The 22,212-nt window shown below is 42.5% G+C and overlaps 1 protein-coding gene across 1 annotated transcript in view; it reads right to left on the bottom strand.

The window, feature by feature from the left end:
* The window catches only part of PHACTR1 (phosphatase and actin regulator 1), a 604,691-nt gene extending 591,325 nt beyond the window's left edge, over positions 1-13,366 (bottom strand). The window contains 2 exon segments of the mRNA XM_058285234.1: positions 11,317-11,473; positions 13,285-13,366. Coding sequence (XP_058141217.1) covers positions 11,317-11,419 — 103 coding nt within the window. The 5' untranslated portion in view covers positions 11,420-11,473; positions 13,285-13,366.
* Positions 13,367-22,212: the final 8,846 nt, after the last annotated feature.

The raw sequence follows: 22,212 nt of genomic DNA, 5'->3' as shown, positions 1-22,212 counted from the left end.
TGGGAGACCAGCTCCAGGAGCATTCACCCAGCTGGCAAAGCCACCCGCTGAGCAAAAACAAAGCCTGGCTGACTTCTCTCTTAGCCCAGACTGTGTCTGATTATTTCATACATCGGTTAGAATCACCTATCTCAAGGTAGGAAGAATTAATTTATTTTGAAAATTAAGACAGAAATTTAAAGCTCCTGAGGAACTCAACTTAAGTAAAAATAAAAAGGTTGAATGTGTGTGCCCAAGTGTTTAGAAATAATGTAAGAATATTTGCCAGGGTATAAAGAGTACTTATTTTTAGAGGATGGGGCTGAGTTTGGTTTTGTTGTTTGTCCATATTTTCTGAATTTTCTATAGTTATTATGTGATATATTGGTAAAGAGGGAAAACTAGTTGAGTATATCAAGAACCTTCCAAGGGTCCTGGAGCAGGTTGCCTCCACTCCCTGGAAATTATAAGCCAAACACACACTCCGCAATTCAACCCAAGGGACAGATGCTGAATTGTGTTATCCCGTGGTGATATTTTCCCAAGTGGAAGAGGTAAAAAAATGAAAAAATCCACGTAAGAAACTCAACCTGACACTACCATTACATAAAATGACTTCATGACTACATTTATATTTTGAAACACTGTGGATGGCACTCAGTCTTAAAACATGGAAATACACAGAAATATGTATATCCCCAGACTCCTGTTCATGGGCCTTTTTCCTAGTATTGCCAGGGTCACCAATGTAACACAGGACTATGAGAGGTAATGGGAAGAGTCAAATAGATCCGAATGACAATTCTGGTTCCATCACTAAGAGCTGGGTGACCTCAAGTATGTTACTGAATTGCTGGAAATGGGGATTACCTCATCTGTAAAATAGGGAATAAGAGCACCTACTTTACAAATGTCCTTTTCCAGAATTAAATGAGACAATAAATACCAAGCCCTGGCCGACAAAATGTGAGTCACATTCTCCCTCTCGCTTTCTTGTGCAACTCCTGTGCACATATTCAGATAACTGAGCTAGCACAGGATATGGGCTAATGTAAAAATCAGTCTTACAGTATGATGTCTGGAAGGTGGTCTCACCTTCCAGAGGCAAGGATTAAATTGGGCTAAGTCAAATAGTTTTTTTTCTGCCTGACACCTATCAAACTTCATCATCAAACAGTGCGTAATCAACTAAGTGAACAGATCTTACTGCGTAGGTTCAAAAGAAAAGTAAGGTCTATTTTTAATCAGCTATAGCTGAATCTTTTTCTTTTTACTTCCTTCGATGACATTCTGTGACAAACTATAGTTTTATAAAGTGTTCGGGCTGCACTGGGCTTTATTTTAAAAAACTTGTTTTCTTTAAGTGGCCTTATAAATTTTAATTCAGGCTTTTGCTTCTTATGAAAACACAAGCCAGAATTTGAAATCATGTTGGCAATCTAAAATGTTTGCTTTATGTAAATATTTCCCATGGACTATTAATGTTAAGAACTACTGCTATTGAGAAAATATGGTATTTTTAATTTAGAAAAGAAATATTTCCTTTAAAAATTGCCCCATTTTCTAAATAATAGGAAAGGAAAATTAAAGGTCTAGTGGAACCACATATCTAGAGGCAGATATAAAACATATTAGTGAAATTACTTTGGGAACTACTAGGGACAAAGAATACTTTAGATGATTTTCCAAGATCTCAATACCAGACTTTAGACCCATATAACTTTTTCCTCACTAGTAATCCATGCTTGGATATTCCATAAGGCCTCCTAATTTGATATATCCTAAGCTGAATTTATCTTATTTCCCCCTTGATTCTCTTCTTACATTCCCTCTCTCAGGGAATGGCTTCATCACCCATCCAGGAGGTCCAAATGTAACATCTGGGGATCACTTAAAGTACCCTTCTATCACTGTCTGCCCACTCACCCTGTCACTACGTACTATAGAAAGAATATTCTTGATATTTCCAGTATCCCTCTCCTCTGCCAAATTCACTCTGTCAACATACTCATTCACCCTGGCTTTGCTTCTTGTTTAAATCACTGCAGTAGCCTCCCAATGGTTCTCCTTGCCTCTAGTCTTACTCCTTCCAATCTGTCCTCCATATCTGCGGTCTTTATGAAAACATGTATCTGTATTACACTCTGTAGTGGATTCAGTGTCAGGTTTAGAACTCCTTAGTTTAGCATACAAAACCTTGCATGCTTTGGCTCCTGTGCACTATTCTAGTCTCTTCTATTGCCATTCCTTATATCTACAGTCTCTCCTTCAATCTAGACATAGTGTAACACACAGTTCCCCTAATGTCCATGCCTTATCACATGCCACTTCACACTGCCCAGAAGATTTGTTTCTTCTCTTCCTTAAGCTAACTCAAATGCAGGTTAGCTCTCATCTCATCCTGGAAGTCAAGCTGGAAGAACATCTAACTCGCTAACACACAAGAGCACATTACACCAACTCAAACACACCTGTATTTCTATAGGATTTACGTGCCCTCATTTGTCCTTTCCAAACTCTCAGTATGGACATCCTTCTAGCATTTATTTCTTGGCACCGAAGCCATTGGTTTAATTATCTGTCCCCACATTACATGGTTAACTCTTCAAGGCCATTGTAATTGTCCATTTTGAGTTTGAATTCCCGGAATGTGGTAGGTGTTCCATAAATATTAAATTTCGAAATAATCTAATCTTGGGTCTGCATCGCATATTGTTAGTTCACCTCTCTGAGCTCTACTTTCCTTATCTATAAAAGGAAAGAACTGGAATAGACCATGGGTCTCAAATTCCAGGCCTCATATTATTTGCATCAAAACGTATGGGAGCTGTAAGAAAACAACAACACAAAAAAACCTTTAAAAGAGAAAAATCCCAAATTCCCATAACTCATTCCTATAGATCAAGACATCTGGAGAGTGGCTCTGGAATATATGTTTCTGTTACATGTCAAGTTTTGGGATCAACTGGTTAAGAAGTTCTCTATAGTCTCCTTCAGCTTTAGAAATCCTCCAAGTGCTCTGTATTACCTACGGAGTAAGTTCCAAATCCCTTGATTTGGTGTTCCAGGTCTCTTTCTTGGACCCTACCTTTTCCTTCCAATTGCAGGTATCACTTTCAGCTTCTTGCACTTTGTGACCCAGTCTTATTGAAACATTGTGGAAAGAGCAGCGCGTACTCTCTCTTTCAGCACTATTGTGCTAATTCCAGGGCAAAGTTTAGGTATCACCTCAGCAATTCTCTGAGCTCTTTCTTTTAGCCTCTTAAAACCTATTCTTGCTTCCAGGAGAGCACTTTGCTTTGCATTGTTTCATGCGGAAGCTTCTTGAAGACACAGAACAGTCACCCTGTGTTCTCCTTTTCCTTATGTGCCAAATTATTCATTCCTTAAACAATTATTCATGGAGAACATGCTATGTGCTGGGAACTCCTAGTTACTGTATATTATTTTATCCTCACAGAAACAATGCAAATAATCATTTTGCAAACGGGGAAATAAAGGCCTGTAGAAGTCCAGCCATTTGTACAGCCAGTCACGGGGCTGCTAAATGGTTGGGTTAGAATTAAAATCCAGGAATTGCTGCCTTTGTGTTCCTCACGATACTATATTTCGCTTTGTTTTCTTAAGCAGAAATACCTGGGCTCTAATTCCAAATAGAATCTCTCAAATCTATTTCCTCATTTCTAGGTAACTGCTAACTCATGTAAATCACCACCTGGAAGCCAGATTCTGGTAAACAAGAGTTTGCTGTACATTGATAAGAAATCAGCACAGTTTAGCAAGTGTTGTAAGAGGGTCTGAAGGAAGAAACACTCCAAAGTAAAACAAACCACAAAGAGAATACATTGCAAATTTGTTAGTAATTTTATTTTAAAAATCAAATATGTGCTGCTTTTTCTTGTCCTTGAGTTGTAAGACTGCTGCACATCTCTACAGTTCTTAGAGATCTGAATTAGGAATGAATGGCATCAGAGAAGGCAAGAGAGGGGCAAAAAGTGGGGGTAGATGTCTGTCTTGGGGAAGCTGAGGCCCTGCCATTTTCCTCTGAGCCTCGGCAAAATTAAAGCTCACTTAACATGAGAGCTCAAATTTATTAAATGTATTTCACATGCTGGATGTTTTCTTTAGTGTTTATATTTATTTGTTCAGTGTTTCCAGACTTTAACCATTCCTATGCCACTTTCATGAATTTTGCTACATCTGTTATCCACACAGAGAGATGAAATGACTTACCTAATGTCACAAGCTAGGAAGTGGCCATCATAATTTGAACTCAGATATGTGTGACTCCAAAGCATAAGCCCTAAAACACTATGAGATTTTTAATCTAATGCTGGGAAAGATTTCATTCATCCCCCAAATATTATATATGCCATAACTGTTACTTTCAGTGTGTATGAAAGGACTGAAAGTAAATATAAAAAATAAAAATAGTGAGTAGGGTTCATTTTCCCTTTCATTCCCCCCAAAACTTCAATATTGTTCTTGTTTTGCTTTTATAATTGGAAAAATAGGTGCATAAATCTCTAAGATAATCTCTCTTTCCAGTCGTACCATTTAAGAAGTCCAAGTAAAACACCAATACTCAAATTGGAGAGAGGTTCAGTGGTTTGGTATGAGTGTGTGTGTTTAATTGCCTTAAGGAAATTCTTTAAAATATTGAAAATGGTATCGGCCATGAGCTGATTTTGATGTCATAGGCTCTTGGCTTTGCTTCTTCTGCCAGCTCACATGCAGAGGATGGTATTGAAAGTTTTTGAGAAAACAGATTTGTTTGGGCAAAGGACAAGGGAGAATTCTTTCCCAAGTGCCTGGGAATGGTTATGCTAACTGGGTCGCCACTGGTACTGGCTGTGTGGGGCCACGTCTTTAATCCACTCTTAAGCCTTATGTGAGGGCAAGAGTTATTAATTGATGGGAATTATTTCATTGAATTTGCGGGTCAGCTTCGCTTCTCTGTCTCTCACCACTCATCTTCCTCTCTCTCTTGGTCTCGTCCTCCTGCCCTACTTAGGAACCCTGAATCACAATCCTTAGCAAAGCAGAGGCTTGCTGGGGGCAATGGCACAAGGCACATTCAAGGGCAGAGTTTTCAGGTGTATTGCTGGCAGCAAGAAAACTGCTCTGTGTGCAGAGGCTTTACTATTCTGAGAGCATCCTCTGGAAAGGGAGGACTGGATTTCATGGTCCTGTGCATATCTCTGGAACTGGCCCACAAGCTAGCTGAACAATATTTCTCCTCTTGATCTGCCTTCATCCTGTCCTTCACACATAATGTTCCCTTATTAAGCCCGGGTTTGGAGAGCCTGGGTGTGAGCAATTAGAGGTCTCAAATGGAGTGTGTGGGAGGTTAGGCAGATAGGCTTGGTGCTTTAGCTTTCATCCTTGAGGGAAGTGCAGCATGCTGCTTCCTGGCGAAAATTGGAGAGAGGAAATAAAACAACAACCGAGAAACATGATGGCTCCAGGACCAGAAAAAAATGGAATGACAGAGGATGTGGCCGGTTTGGCTCTTGGGGCAGTTGGGTTTAGATTGATAAATGGAAAAGGCTGTGATCTAATTGGTAATTAGGTCCCAAATGGGGATCCGATTGCCTTGAACTCACTGATCCTGCCTCGATCCTTATGGAACAAATTAGACACGCGTGTCCAGATATGAGCCACACCCAAGGCTGTGGCAGGAAGGAGAATGAAAACCCTCTCACAGCAGCCAAGCAAGATTCCTAGAAACACCATCGCCAAGGCTCTCAGTCGGCAGTTCTCAAAGTGCAGGTTTCCAGAGTGGTTTCAGTGGGTACCTAAAGCCTCTTTTCACTGCATGTGTTCAGAAGCAGGAGTTTGAGTGGTAGCTGGCTTGAGAAATAATCAGCCAAAATGCATAAAGGACAGGACTAGGAAGTAAGGGTCTAAAGAAGGAAAGGCAGAGGGCCCTCGGGTAAGGTCTAGCTCAGGGCTGGTTTCCAGAACATGGAGTAGTTTTAGAGTTGATTTCAATCGAATTCATCACAGTAAACCCTGATTGGCACACCTCAATCCTTCCTGCTCTAATTTCTTTTCCTTTTTTATTTTTTATTTTTTTCTATTTTATAGGAGATGTAGCAGAGCTGATGTCTTTCTTTCATTTCCCATATCGTCATGCATTTGAACATTACTTTTACATGTCCTTCCTTTCAGCCTTAGGCAGACTCAACTTTTTCAACTAAAGATTTTAATTCTTTACTGCTTAGAAGGTTCTATTTTCCAAAGCTTGATTCTTCAAAAGTCCTTTTCCCTGAATCCCAAGTTTCTCTTTGTAATGCAGATTTAGGACTGTTCATTCCTTCAGTTCAATAGAGACATTTAATAAGTCCTAACATTTCTACTGTATACCTAGTATGACTCTAGGCATCAAGAAAATGGTATTTAAGCTCTCCATGATCGAGTTAGGTAACAGACACCTAAACAATAATTAAACATTAGTATCAATAATTAATCGATACTAACAGATATAGTACTAACCACTTTATCGGCCTCCCTCGTCTAATTCTCAAACACCTCTGCGATTCAGAGCTAGTATTGTATCTATTTGGATGAAGCACTTGAGGCACAGAGGGGTGAGGTCATTTGTGTGAAGGCATGCAAGTGGTGGAGGCCCAGAATGCAATGTGACAATTGCTTTCCAATGAGCATACATAAAAGGCCCCAGGAGAACAGCCTGGAAAAGTCAGGCAAGACTTCACAGAGGGGGTGGCATTTGGGCTGGGCCATGCATTAAGCACTGGAAAGGAAAGAGCATGAGCACATTCTGTGCTGGTACCTATTGTCAACAATTTGCAGTTAATTGAGTGCTACCAACTGTCTTTGTCTCTTAGAGTTCTGTTAAGAAGTCCCGGAGGTTGAGGCTATATTTAACATCAACTCAAAACTAAAAATACAAAAGCCAGCTATTCTGACAGATTTCACAGGGTGGGCAAAGGGTGGAGGTGGGAAGGGGTTTAGGGAGAAATGGATGAGAGAGGGGGTTTAGATGAAATCCCCCTCTCTTTCCAATAACAACTTGAAGAGCCTCTCCGCTCTTCACTGTGACAATCATCAGTTGTCAAAAGTGTCATTTCCCTTTGTTGAACAAGACAATGCAGAAGACTGTAAAAGTGCATTAGGAAGAAAGAACAATGACTACAGTTCCTGGAATAAATGCCAAGAGTTATTTAAAACGATGAAAGAGGGGAAATTGTGAGCAGGAGTCATACATCGGACTGCCTAGTGGCTTTACTCAATTGGCTGCTTTTTACTGTATTTTCTCTTTTGAAGATAATTTAAATATCCAAGGATATTGATGGCCTTCGAGAAAAGAAACCCAGTGCTTTGGAAAGGGAATTGGAATGGTTCTGGTCTCCACCCTCTGGTTATAAGCTGTATGATTGAGGCACGTAGAGAGAGAGAGAGACAGAGAGAGACGGAGAGAGAGAGAGAAAATGGCCATGTGCTGGAGGCAGAAACTGAGTCACACCACAGCCACAGGACACCGTGATTGCCAGCAGGCACCACCAGAACCTTGCAAGCTTCAGAGGCAGCCCAGCTCTGCTGGCCCTTTTGCTTTAGGCCCATGTCTATGGTACTTTGTTCCAGCAGCCCTAGGAAGCTGAGAGTTGGATATCGTTGAATTCAAATCCTGGCTCTGCCGCTATCTAAATCTTCAGTGTCCTCATCTGCAAAATGAGATAATTCCTATTTCTCAAGGTTTTCTATGAGGATTAATGGGTACAATACAATGAATATAAAAAGTGAAGCACTGACACATACTCTTTGTTTCAAACGTCCATTTGCATCCCTCCCAGGGGTTAGATTCATTTAAAAGGGAAGACCCAGATAGGGACCTGCAGGCAAGAGTAGCCGTGCGATGTACTCACATCTCCTTTTCTATAAAATGAGAGGTCAGTAGTTCTCGGCCCTGGCAGCACACCTGACAAACCTGGATGCTTTGAAAATTCCTGTGTGTGGGGCACATCTCAGAAATTGGTGGTCTGCGGTGGAACTCCACAGCCTTGGGCTCCTCAGTGCCTCCAGGTGTTTCTAATGTGCATTGGATTAGAGCATCATTTCTTGAACTTCATCACAAATTACCTGGGGGTCCTGTTACAATTCAGACTTACTCCTGGGTCTGGGGTGGGCTCTAGACTCCTGCGTCTCTAACATGCTCCCCAGTGACGCTGACAGCCATGTGTTCCTCCCACACTCTGTGCAGCAAGTGATTTCATGAGCCACGGCAGTGGTTCTCAGACTCCAGGGTTCACCAGAATAACCCAGGGGCTCGTTTAAAACATAGCAATGGGACCCGAACTGGTCCTCATGGAATCTAGGGAGGAGTTCAAGAACTAGAATGTCCGTTGCAACCTGAAATCCCATAAGGCTCATTTTCTGATTTTTAAAGACATGACTTATCTCTCAGTTCAATTGTTCAAAACAAAATGACAGAGTCTAAAGTTGAGTGTGTGGGATGTCGTTGTCAGAAACCTGAAGGATGGGTGAACTCAAATTGTACGGTGTCAAGAGGACTGATCTTTGAGCCCACGTAGCTCCTAGCTCCAGGATTCTCCTTTAGAATGAACGGGAACCGCCACCGAGCTCCCTTGGGGTTAACAGGATTTATTGTTGACAAGGCACTCAGGGATGTAAAGGGGCATCCTCCACTGACAGAAAGAGGGACCAGGAGGATCCCCAGAGAGGGGGCTGATCTTTCCCCCGTTGGGGGTCAAACCAAGGAAAATGGAGATGGGAGAAAAGAGCAAGCTGATGTATTCAGTGGAGCAGACGAGTGACCTTCAGATCCCAGGACTTCCCGAGGGATCTGTCCCAAACATGACAGATTGCCTTTTCCTTCTTACACTCCTGGATTCCTCTTGCTTTAAGTAGCTAAGAACTTCAGTTCTGCATTCTAAAACATGCAGGCTTTGGTCTGTGGGCCTTTGCCCATTCGTCGCCTTGGAGGCTTTCATAAAACCTGGGTGCTGACAATCCAGGAAAAATGGGAGCATCTGAGCTGAGTGGACAGAATGCTACCTAGAGGCAGCCCCCAGTGATGGTGGGAGCAGAGCTCCAGAGAGGAGATGTGAGGGTTGGAGGGTCCTAGGTGGTGGGGCTCGTGGAAGGTGCTGGAAGGACAGAGTTCTCACCGGAGTTAGGTTTTGATGGGACAAGAAGAGAACTGCTGTGTCTTTAAGTTAACAAAAAAAATTAATTTAATTTTGTTAGAAATAGGAGGTAAAAGGTCTATCAGGCCACATTTCTTGTTTATGAGGCAATGGCTTCTTTTTGAAACCTCAGAGGAGGGACGGCTAGCTACCTGTCAGGGACGTTTATTTTATTGGTTTGCGTATGTATCTTGTTTCCTATGTGGCAGGTACTATTTTATGTACTTTAAAATATAACCCATTAATACTCATAACTTATAAGTTAGGCACGATTGTTGCCTTCCCTTTGCAAGAGAGACAATTGCAGGGCCAAGAGATTAATTCGCTCAAGTTCACAGTGGCAGACTCAGGATTTGAACCTGGGCAGGCAGGCTCCAGGGAATGTGGACAGTGTATCCTGCCTCTGATGCTGAGGAGCGTGTTCCAGTTTTGGGGTGGAAGGAGAGAAACTGGGCTGGATGAGCTGGCTAGGGAGCAATCCTTGGAACTCTTGTTTAAAATGCAAACTCTGGAGCCTCACACCTGGATTTCGGATTTCTGATGTCTAATTCAGCAAGTCTGGGGTTGTCTGGGGGAACTGCCCACCCCTCCTGCATCCAAGACTCTTTGATTGGCACGTCCTTCAGATTACCCTAAAATGAATGTGATTCCAGGAAGCAGCAGGAGCTCATGCTTCTGCGGCCGGTGCGTGTTCTCGTCCTTCCTGCTCTGGAGTCTAAACCACAGCCCCGGGTGGCGATGGTTCTGGCCACTCCACCCCCAGGCCCATCTGCTGCCAGTCGCCTTGAGTCCTCTGAGCCTCCCACGCCCTGCCTGCTGTGCTTCCGAGAGAGCGCAGAGCCCGCAGCCTTTACCTACTAACAGAGGAAGAGGAAATCTTCATCTATAATTGGCGGCTGCTCCCTGTCTCTGCTCTGCCAAAGGTGATGCTGCTCGGGCAGATGTGAAATGGTTCAGCTCCCTGGTTCGGGGGCTGAGGCTGGCTTCAGCCCCTTTCCCTTTCAGGCCTCAGCTGTACGTCAATTAGCAGCATCTTCTCACCTGCAGACCTAGAGGAGGCTGGTTGCCCTGCTTCTGTGATAACTGTATGTCTCCTTAAGTGGCTGAGACTAGCCAAGCTGACTACAAATACCCAGATGGATGAGGAGAACTGGCTATTCTATCACCTTTGCTAATTTTAGATCTGATAAGCGCACTGACCCAGGCCCAAGCAAATCAACCCGATAATGTCCAACCCCTCTTGACTTTTAGTAGACCTGACCATGCACTGGAAAATGGAAGCAGAGAAGGAAGTGCCTAGCTACTTAAAAAGAGGGCATTGCCTTCATCTTCCATGCATAACCTGAGAACTAAGCATCATGAGGTTGCTTTGGCTGAACATTCTAAATATTCCATGCAGAAGAGAAAATGCATGTAAAACCAAAAATCTCCCGACAGGCAGGGGTTCTCATAAAACACTCCAGCTTCTTTCCTTGCTCTAACGTGGTGGCAAAACATTCTAAATGCATCATTGAACAGCAGAGTAAGCAAACTGTGGGCTAATTGACCATCTTGAAATATGTAAGAAAAATGCATATAGCTGCCACACTTCATACCAGGCACTTTCCTTACTGCCCCCTCCACCCCCCACCCCAACTCCATGCCATGTATGCTGTTAATTCCCCTGGGGGCAGTAACTGAGTTCATCTAAAATAGATAAGGCAGGGACAGAAGCTTGGCTCTGAACTCAGGAGATCCTCCTCTAGCTGGATTTGAGTCAGCTAGGTCAAGTTGCTCTAGATCTCATCAAGTACAGTGGCTGCAGGCTCAATCTTTTCCTGGGAAAATCATCCCTGATTCCTTTCAAGCAGAAGCCTTGGGTATGAGGATGGGTGGCGGGTTCTGACTTAACAGCTCTCCAAAGGGCATTTATACCAAAAGTTGGGTACATGGTCTTTTCTTTTCTTTTTTTTTTTTTAACTACACCCAAGAAATTTGTTTGGATTTATTCATTCTATGATACACCTGCCTCAATTCTAGCAACAGTTTGGTAGAGGTTATCAGTTTGGAAATACCAGTGGTTGAACCTCAGGAGCAGAGCATCAACTGCTCAAGGCTGCCCTGCACCGTTAATATAAAACCGACATGCCAGTGAGAGGAGTTTCCTCTTTTTCTTTTGTTTTATTACCTTGAGCTCCTTGGCTGTAGAAGTATCTTTGAGCTGACTCAATATCCAAGAGTCTGTGAGCAGACTCGACATCCAGAAAATAATCCATTTTGGGATAATCCATTCTCGATGTTCTAAACACAGAGTTGGTTTTAGGAGTAAATGTTCACTTTGACACCTGTGAAGGAGGAAAAAAATCCACAATATTAGATTTTAAAGCCATATATCTATATCTGTATCTATATTTATATTTATATCTATATCTAATCTATCTATCTCTATGCTTTAAAATTTTGGAATAAGAACAAGCCATTGTAATAGCCTATCATTTGACCAATCTTTCCAATCCTAAAGCCAACCTTCCACATAGCTTTCTTATCATAGGAGAAATGCAACATTTAACCAATATTCATTAAAAGTAATATATTCTACTTAGGAAAAACAGATAACCCAGGCTAAAGAGAGATAACATACCATTCTTTCCTTCCTGTGTATTTCTTGGAAAATACTCTGTTAAATTCACATGTTACCAGTTTTCAAAAGGTCTGTCTGATAAATGACATCATTAAGTGTCAGCCGTTCTGAGTATCGATCCTCAATGGATGCGGGGAGTTTCGGATTCCCCGTGAGCAGTGAGAATCGCCTGGTAATCAGAGCCCCCGCTCATATATGTCCTACATGCATGACACACGCTGACATGTTTGCTATAGAAATGCTTTGAATTCCTTCCTTTTCAGCAATTTCCTCTGGCATATTTTATGAAGTGCTACAAGATAGTCATCTGCCTGCACCTGACACATTCTGCTTTGGAGATAGAAATGTGGTTTGTAGAGCAGCGACAATTATTTCAGCATTGCAATGATCCCCGTAATATTATCATGCACTAGCCTGTCAGGAAGCTAATATACTTCATTAAAAAACATTCAGCCTGTTGGGGTTTTCTCTTGAGCAGATGCAGCATTTCCCAACCACTTGCACAAATGAAGTATCTCTATTTCTGCAGGATGGTTTTTGAAAGAATCAACAAGACGAAGTCAATAAAATCAAGCTCAGAAGGCTAATCCAATGGTTTTCTCATTCTAACAGTATACATTTTAATTTAAGAAACCATATCTGCTAAGAGGAAACTTTCTAAATACCCAAAGGTACCCCCAACAGCAAATTATACTTACTGCAAAAAAATCAAGAGTTAACTGTCGGCAGGAAAAGCAAGAGCAGTTTCAGCCAGAGTGTCTTTGATCTCACAAAATATTCCCAGTGAAAGTAAACAATTTTGATTTTGATTAGAATGTTGATGAATAATGCATACTGTCCACTGGACTTCCTTTATCAGACAAAATGGCCAGAGCTCGTTACCTTAGCAACCGAAGGTGACGCCAATCTCGGCCTCTCTGTACTTTCCTCTGTGAAGGAAGAAAATTACCAGTTTCCCATGTAAAATTTTGGCAGAAAACCATCAAAATCTACATGTAACCATCACGCAGATCTATTCCCCATCCCTCATCTCTTATGCAGAAAAGTGTCATCGTCATTTAAAAATGGACTTACGATTTAATAACACGTTTCTATAGTCCCGAGCCCCAGTTTGCGTGTCAATTACAACAGAATAGAAGATGAAATGATTAAGCAGTTAGTATAATGGGAACGTTCTCTAGAAATTGTTGGGGGGCACCAGTTCTAACCCTCCTGCTGGCCAAGCATGCTCAGGGATGGGGGTTATATGGAGAAAGTCCGATTTAGCTACCATGTGTTAAACATTCCCCTCTTACAATTAATACACAGATCAGCCACCAGCATCTAGGCTGAAAATAACTCTCTCCCCTTCTGTGAAATCAGTCACTGGAAGAAGTATAAAAAGCTGTCTAAAATTTCCCAGGATTTTTGAAAGAGGCATTATAACATAGATCTTTTGGGAGCTATCCCCTTGTAAGGGAGAGAGAGCCAAAAAGATAAATGCAAGGCAGAGTCTTGAAGTTAGCAGATACTCACCAGTACTTGTTGACCCCTTTCGACAGGATGCGCCGAGCATCAAATGAAGCTGTGCAACGCTGCTGAGCCCGCAAATCCAAATGAATAATTTTCCCTTCAATCTCCACTCAAGAGCACTGAGCATTTTATATTGTGATGAAATGCAGCCCCTAAATAGAGATCCGAGTGGAACTGCTCTTTAGAACACATTAGACTGCTAATTTAAGAAAATTGAAAGGTTTTGTTTTACTGTCTTGTGTGTGTTCTCTCTGCTACCCCCTCAATCTAATTTGCATTTAAAATGATTCTCATGTCTCCTCAGCTCTCCAAGGTGTGGAGCACTTTCTAATCACGAAGGCTGCTCCAGTAGGGTTTGGTGCAACGCCACTTTTATTCTGAGCTGCAAAACAAGGTGGGTAATTATAACTGGGAGCTGTTTTCTGGAGTGAACTCCAGCTTCCCTCTTCCCTGGCCTTTCTGGCTTGGCCCGAACTCCAGCCCCCGTCATGCCAACCTGCCTTGATGCCTTCCTCTCCTTCAGAATGTAACAAAAGAATCCCAACAGCAGTGAGAAACTTTGCCAGGTGCTCAAGCCTGCTTACTCTGGGTTGATATCCTCTCTCCCAAACCTCAGCAAGGACAATTTTAGGCACAGAGCTTTGAGATTTGCTTCTTTTTTTAAAAAAATAATATTTTCTTTTATTTTTAAAAAGAGACTTCGATTACATAAATGTTACACCAAAAATATAGGGATTCCCATATACCCCACTCCCCACACCTCCCACACCCTCCCACGTAAACAACATCCTTCATCCATGTGGCTCATTCATTGCCATTGATAAATGCATCCTGGGGCATTGCCGCTGAGTATGGACCATAGTTCACATTGTAGTTTACCCTGAGATTTGCTCTTGATGGGCAGGATGACAGACAGATATAAGCCCCGTGGGGGTTTTCACAGCCCCCTTGCACCCTTTGCCTTCCAAGCAGAATTGGTAATAAGGAAGGGGTGGTATGTGGCTTGTTGGATTGTCAGGAAAGGCGAAGCTCCACTGGAGAGGTCTGGGAAGGAAGCCCAGTCTAACAACGGAGGCTCTAGACATCCCCACCCACTTGGTTCTGCTGGTTGCCCTTAAGACAAACCTGAACTTCTCCTGCTGTTTGTCTTGGGGACTGTCTCAACCCATCAGAGCAAATCAGGCCCCAAGCTGATGCTGCAGCGAGTTAAGTCCCACAGAAAGAAGAAGCTGCAGCTACCAATCATGGGCCTTCATGGTGAAAGTCAACTTTGGGTACAAAATCCTCAAAGCTTTGCTCAGACCCAAGGACTTCCTTCTCTAAGGTTACATTTCTATTCATTCCCCCACTGGGGACTTACTGAGCACTTGACATTTACAAGAGGAGAAATCTGTCTTTGGCTTCTTTGGCTTACAGTAAGGTGTGGGCGACAGGTTCTGAACTCTATTGTGATTCTACTGAAATAGTAATGACTCACAGGTGACACAGAGAGAGGGAGGGAGTGGGGGGAGAGAGAGAGGGAGAAAGGGAAAGAGAGAGAGGGAGAATATGCACTCCTTTATTGACAAATCACTGACATGAAGGTGAGCACAGATTGAAGAAGGAGATGCTAAATTAAAAAAAAAAAAAGAAGAGCTGATTCCTAGAGGGGTTTAGAAGTCACTATTTATGCAGAGTGGACCAAGAAAGGGAAATGATCATACAAAGAGAATATATAATGTGAAAGGGCCTTGATTTAAGAAAATTCAGGGGGGATAATTTTACCTTAGAGAAAAATGTATTTGGGAGGAAAGCACTTGACTTTACTAAGTAATTAATCACTAGGTTGTTAACCTAAGATAACCAGCTTCTGAAATTGATTTTTGAAAAATGACTACTCTTTGGAGAACATAGCTATAGATTACAAATAGGAATAACTGTGAAGAAATTATTATTAAATGCCAAGAGGTATTGTCATGTTCAGAAGCCAATGTCAAAATCTGATCAGTATAGCTTGTTTTATAACTTTACTCTGCTCCAAAGCAGCATTTACCATGGTGCATTGTTCTGAGACATAGTAGAACCAGAGGAAGAAGAAGGCAAAGCTTGACAAAATATTCAGACTAACATTTATGCAGCCCTGAGCAGTTCAAACCAAGGCATCCTCGAGACATCAGCTCTGAAAAAATTAACTTGGCTCAGACAGTGTCAACAGATCTTTGTGGTCTGCAGATTTTTAAAAATCAGTTATAAACACCAAAGTAGAGTCAGATCTTTTATATAGATGGTATTACCATTTGAAAGTTTAGAATCATAAAATTGGAACAAATCACCTAGAATTACTAGAAGAAACTTTTCTGTTTTCAGTTTGGTGGTAGGAGGATGTGTGTGTGGTGTAAATACAAAAGAAAGTTGTATATAATTAATTGCAAGTGGAGGCATATTTCAAGATGGAATCTGGAAATGGATGAAGCTATCAGCTTGCACCTTGTATTTTGTATCTTTGTGGTATATGGATTTATTCTATTGGATGACACAAGACCCAAACATTTCTTAAAAGAAGGTCATGAGCATCATAAGCAGATAGCTTGTTCCTTTTACTTCACCCAATTGCTTTCCAACGGAGTCAGTGTGGCCTTATTATGTTTGCTAAGATATATAGAGGTTCTTGTTATATTTACAATTTCACAATGAATTTAATTTGTGTTGGACTTCAAGTTCTGCTTTCCACCTGCAGGAAATCTTGGGGAAGTTTCTCTATATCCTATAAAAGCTAATTTTCTTTAGCTAAAGCACCCAACAAACTTTAACTTTCAAATATCAGGAGTTCTTGTGTGTTGACTTTTGAATCCCCTGGCACCCTGGTTCCTAGATTGAAGATCTTTGGTTACAGGCTAGCTAGCAAAACATGTTTAGAAAATAATGTTTAGTTACTCAGTTCCTCAAATAGTTGACCCCAGCATAGATATATTTCAATAGCAGTGATTCCTTTTTGCTTGGAAACAGTCTTTCACCTCCCAACCTCTCACTCAAAAGAAATCTCTCCTTCCCTTTCTCATTAAAGCTTGGCATTTTATGGTAGAGGTACTGCAAACATTTTATTTCAGGCTTTATTTATATCAAAATTTCCATGGAAGAATGAACATTTTAAGCCATCATAAGTTAAGTCTACTTTTGTACTAATGGATTTCCAAACCTTTCTTGGGAGAAGATTGTGATGAGAGCTGGAAAGCTAAAGGAGATGGGTGGGAAGGGTGGAGATTGAGAATGTGGAATGAGGTAAAAAGCCTCACAGGGGGAGGAGATTAATTCTCTTCTATATATGCCTAAGGTCGGGGTTCAAGGGCCTACCCCTGCATAAAGTACCAGGTGTTCAGCTGGTAGAAACGGGAACTAAAGCCATATACTTGTCAGTTTCTGAAGCTGCCCTAAAGTTCCAGAGGCAGATTCTCAGTCCCTATTCAAGAACACAATGTCAAAGGAGTTTCCCCTGGACCTGTCTTCAGTTAGGAGGAAAGTATTTCCCCTCTAATCTTGAAATGGCACTGGAGAGGGTCACCCTGTAGGAGGAGGGACACTGATCAATATGGAAAAGGCGGGGCCAAGGCCAAGTGAAGCCTTTGACTCAACTTGTTGCCCATTTCTACAGTGTCTTTTCTCCTCCTTTAATATTTTGTAGAAGGGTCTGTTCAAAGACTGAATAACAAGAATTCAAGATACCCTCTTGGGCGGCGGACTTGGCCCAGTGGTTAGGGTGTCTGTCTACCACATGGGAGGTCTGCGGTTCAAACCCCGGGCCTCCTCGACCCATGTGGAGCTGGCCCATGCGCAGTGCTGATGTGCACAAGGAGTGCCGTGCCACGCAGGGGTGTCCCCTGTGTAGGGGAGCCCAACGTGCAAGGAGTGCACCCTGTAAGGAGAGCCGCCCAGCGAGAAAGAAAGTGCAGCCTGCCCAGGAATGGCGCTGCACACACGGAGAGCTGACACAACAAGATGATACAACAAAAAGAAACACAGATTCCTGTGCCTCTGACAACAACAGAAGTGGGCAAAGAAGATGCAGCAAACAGACACAGAGAACAGACAACCGGGGTGGGGCAGGGGAAGGGGAGAGAAATAAATAAATAAACCTTTAAAAAAAAAAAAAAAGATATCCTCTCACCCCTCTGCCAAATGGATTCTAGGAAGTTTGATCTTGCTTATAATGTGGGAATCTATTTGATTGGCAGAAAGAAGGTTGTAAATTTTATCTCCATCTCAGTGTTTAGATAATTGATCTGGAAGTAAAGAAATGAGGAAATACTGAGTAAGGAAATGAGGAGTCTCCAAGGAATTCTCAAAAGAGTTACATACTGTTAACTTTTAAATCTCTAAATACGAAGACATGAAAATGGCCACCTAATGGTAGAGAAATGTGTTGATAATAGTATTTTCAACAATAATTTCGTGATACATAATGATATTCGACTTCATTTCTTCTGGCAAGAAAAATCACATTGCACTCAGTTCTTGGCATGTGTATGTGCATGTGTGTAATTTATTTTCATCTTTCCTGGAGGGGGCTAGTAAATTAATCACAAGTGCAACTGCATTTTCTTCATCCTCCTAAAATACAGCTAGCAACCTGAAAATATCCAAAGACAAAAAAATAGTAATAACCTCTACAAGTCACAGGTCTTATGCCCGCTACACTGAAGATATGGTCCCTGAACTTCCAAACCCATTAGGAAACTAGGATTGAATATAGCAGTGAGAGATCCCACAGGGAGTGAGTGTGAGCTGTACCAAAATAGTGTAAGTCAAGGGACTTTGGTAAGTGTTTCATTCCATTTAGATTTGAACACACCGATATGTTCTATAGCAAGGTCTGTATGCTTAAATATTAATTTTAATGTTTTCCTTATGCAAATGTGCGAGAGTATTTGATGCATATCTCTGCATAGCAAACAGTGTTATTATTCATGAACAGTTTCTGGTTGGATTTGTTGTTCAAAATGAAATACCTTCAGGATCTGTCACCTGAAGGGACTGGGGAGCATCATCTCCTGGGTACCAGGTTTCGAAATCAGCATTCTCTGCTGCCAGCAGATTGCAAATAACAGAGGACAGAACCCCTGCATGGTGCTCACAAAGGGAAGTGAAGGTAGGGGGAGACTTGCTTCCAAAACAAAGAGAACCTTATTGGTATTTCACTGACTTTTAATTTTCCCCAAGCTTAATTAACAAATGGAAAGGGAAAAAATCCCATCACATTTAACCCTGCAACATCCACCGCTGTGTACTAAGAGCCACAGTAGTGTTTATCCAATCATCCAGGAGGCGATGCAATAAAGGAGATAAAATCGCCAGTTTTGGGAATCCTGCCTCTGCTGCTTACTAGCTAAGCAACTTCGAATAAGTCACGTAAGTTTTTTAAGTCTCCATTTCCATTTTTGGAGAATTGGAACAAAGATAAGGGTCAAAAAGGAGGTAATATATGTAGACAACACAGAATCTGGCACATAGGTAGAATTTAGGTTAGTGATCACTTAAAAATAATTTTGAACAGCCTACATGGCAAGGTGCTGTGGAAGTGAGACACCCCACCTGTCCACCTCGACCCCATCTGTTTCATAGCAGTTGAAATATTACCTCTGTAAGCTCCTCGTGCTTCATATCCCAGCGTATTCTGCCTATATTTCTAACTTACGTTGTACTCAATTATGTAGACATGAAGATTAAATGAGTCGATATGTGGAATGCTCTAGAATGATACCCAAGAAGTGTTAGTTACGATTATTTTCTCTCTCAGGGAGCTGGTGGACTTGAGTGCCTCGATGTGCATTTATTTTTCCTCTAAAGAGCTGCGGAAAGTGGGGGACTATCGAGGGCTCACACCAAGGAAGGGCCACCCAGAGGGCACCATTCTCTTGACTATCCGGTTTTCTGACTTAGCAGCTCTAACAGAGTTTTGGCAGCTAATTTTCATATGTTATTCTTGTTCCCTCAGTCAAATTAAGTGGCATCATATATGTAAATGCTTGGCTCAGAGTAGGCACTTTGTACACACTTTGGATAATAACATCACAATTGAAGTTTCTACTCTTTCAGGGTTCAGGCCACAGATATCACCCAATCTAAATGTTCAGCCACAGTTTATTGATTCATGGTCATTGAATTGGCAGATAGTTGTACCTCACTCGTGATGTGCCACAAATGGTGCTAGTTGCTGGGAATACAGCAATAAGCTGGACTTACGGCTCTCCTCAAGGAGATTACCTTGTGCTAGCTGAACTTAGACTCTCCCAACCTCTTTCGTGTTAAGGCATACGTTGGAAAATGATTGGATTTGTCAGATGTGCCCCCGAGTGATCAGCCATCCACAGATGAGGAGGCCACATTTTGCCATGCCACCTGGAAAGCTCTGTGTAAATTGCCCAACCTTTATTGTGTATAGTTTCTCCACAGCTTTCCAACTTAGATGAAAAATATCTAGTTAGGGGGGGGGAGGGAAGAGGGGCAAACACTAATTAAACTTGGTGCTGTGCTTAAAGCTGAATTTTAAGACTGGTGCTCTTACATCAGAGCTTTGAATGAGCAATGAAAAGGAGGAGAGGCCTGACTGGTGGGGAAAAAATTTAGAGCAAGAGTTCTTAACCTTTTTTGTTTCTCAGACCCCTTTGCCAGTCATGTGAAAACCACAGACCCTTTACTAAGCCCACACTATACTGAGTATTATGTAATAAATATATCACACCTGCACCAACACGTCCCCACAAGAATAACATTTTATTCAACTTCAACTCAAGCTGATGGACCCCTGGTTAAGAACCCCTGATTCAGAGGGGGTGTCACCGTGTTTTAAACAAATAATCTTTAAAACTTATTTAAGAGCTCTTGATCTCATACCAGTGGTTTTTTAAAAATATTCTTCACCCACCGTTTCCTGATAATTGCCTTGAATGCATCACCACCAGTTACAAGCTCTTCTGTGAGTTTCAAAATCCCTCCTGGGGAGGGAAAATAACAGAACCGTGTTGTGTTTCTCCAGCTTGGGAGTTGGGGGCCCAAGGAAATTGGGAAAAGTCCCCATTCTTCAGTTGCTAAGGTTTTGGGAGTGACATTTTCAGGTTACTGTAACTTCCTTTGGCAGGGTAAACATTTGGGCTGCATTAAAAAAAAAAAGCCCCAGTTTAAACACTGTTAGCAGTAAATAGCAAGAATTCACCATCACATCTTTAACATAGCTCCTGAGGAACTATGATTTAAAATCAAAAGTCTTCTCATTCCTATGGCAACCACCAGAAGGGTTTGACTCATGCTACATGCTGTGTACATTAAGCTGCGCGCCCTGCTCCTCCCCCACCTTCTGCCCGCCTGTTTCCCTCCCTGTGGATTTAGCCTGAACCTCACTAAACTGCACACCTTGAAAAAGCCTCTTTCCCAGATGTGGAGTTGGTTTCCAACATGCCAACAACTAACCATGAATGTGAAAGGGGAAGCGTTCTCCCAGAGGAAACCTGCACAACCTCAGGCCCGTAGGGAAAATGGACCCCAGAATAGAGAAGTCTGTCTGCTTCCCCGATTTGACAAGTTTGAGAGCTCCCTGTTTTAAAGCCAGACGTGAAGCTGTGAAGAGAGTCCCTTGAGTTCCAAGGCTTTTGGGAGCAGATACTTTGAAGCTAACATATGTGGTGGAATGGAGCCAGAAAGCTCCCCCCCCTGGGCTGCAGTGCGGCGGCGGGAACATTGATAACACGTTGCCGGGAAGCTGGCGTGGTTAGTCACCAGTGAGGAGAAATGCCCCCTGAGCTGGCTGTCTCGTAGGCAGGGGGAGCTGTCTGTCACCCGTCCTGCCTGCTCTTCAAGGAGCTCTCCAGGGGCTCTGTGTTCTCCTCCAGGGCTCCACCTTTTAAAGAGTAAGGAGCAGAAGCTGGAGATGCAAAGTACCCAAGGCCAAGCAATGGCAGGGTCTGAATCCTGGCCAAGGGCTTTTTAAATTTCCAAGAAAGGAAATCAGTTTCGGGGTGGAGATGGCCTGAGTTGCTTGTGCATAAAGTCTTGCTGAAATTCCAGGGTGCTGACAAGTTGTGGACTAGTCATCCACTTCTGCTCCTTTGGAGATGTTCAGAGGAGCACTGTGGCTCAGAGGGAAGGTGACATCTCTACTGGCTTCTCTCCAGAGTCCAACCGCCACCCGTGCCCCTGCTCCCCAGACATCTTTGGTCAAGGTGAATATTTAGTAGGTGCTGGGTTCCGAGTCTGTCCTCAATCACTGTATTCATAGGTAAGTGAGAGGATGGGGAGTTGGAGATCTGTTCTCTGGGGTCTTATGCAAGGTGCTTCTCCCTCATTTGAAAGATGGGGATATTAGACTGTTTAGTCTCTAAGTCTTTGGTAGCCTATAGCGCAAATGTCTAGAACTTCCAGAACTAAATCAATAGAATTGGGGCCTGATTAAAGCTTTCTGATATTTTCTTTCTTTTTATAAAGTGACAACAGGACATTTAGGAGTGGGCCACACTGTGAGAATGATGATGGTGCAGAGACCTGATGCATCAAATGTGTCCATGGATGAGCAGCATCAGCAGTGCCTGGGTGCTTGTTAGAAATGCAGAATGTTGGGCCCCACTCTAGACTGAGTCAGAAATTGCATTTTAACAAGACCATCAGGAAATTCACACGCACGTTAAAGCTTGAGAACAGAGAAGCGGATGTGGCTCAACTGATGGAGCTTCTCCCTACCATATAGGAGGTCCAGGGTTCACGACCCAGGGCCTCCTGGCCCGTATGGTGAGCTGGCCCACATGGAGTGCTGCCACATGCAAAGAGTGTTGCCCCACACAGGGGTGCAAGGAGTGCCCCCTACGTAAGGAGTGTCCCTGCACAAGGAGCGCAGCCCACCCAGGAGTGGTGCCACCCATATGGAGAGCTGATGCACCAAGATGATGCAACAAAACAGAGACACAGAAG

Source organism: Dasypus novemcinctus, chromosome 22, assembly GCF_030445035.2.
Source record: "Dasypus novemcinctus isolate mDasNov1 chromosome 22, mDasNov1.1.hap2, whole genome shotgun sequence".
NCBI lineage: Eukaryota > Metazoa > Chordata > Mammalia > Cingulata > Dasypodidae > Dasypus > Dasypus novemcinctus.
This window is presented reverse-complemented; position numbering and strand designations above follow the sequence as displayed.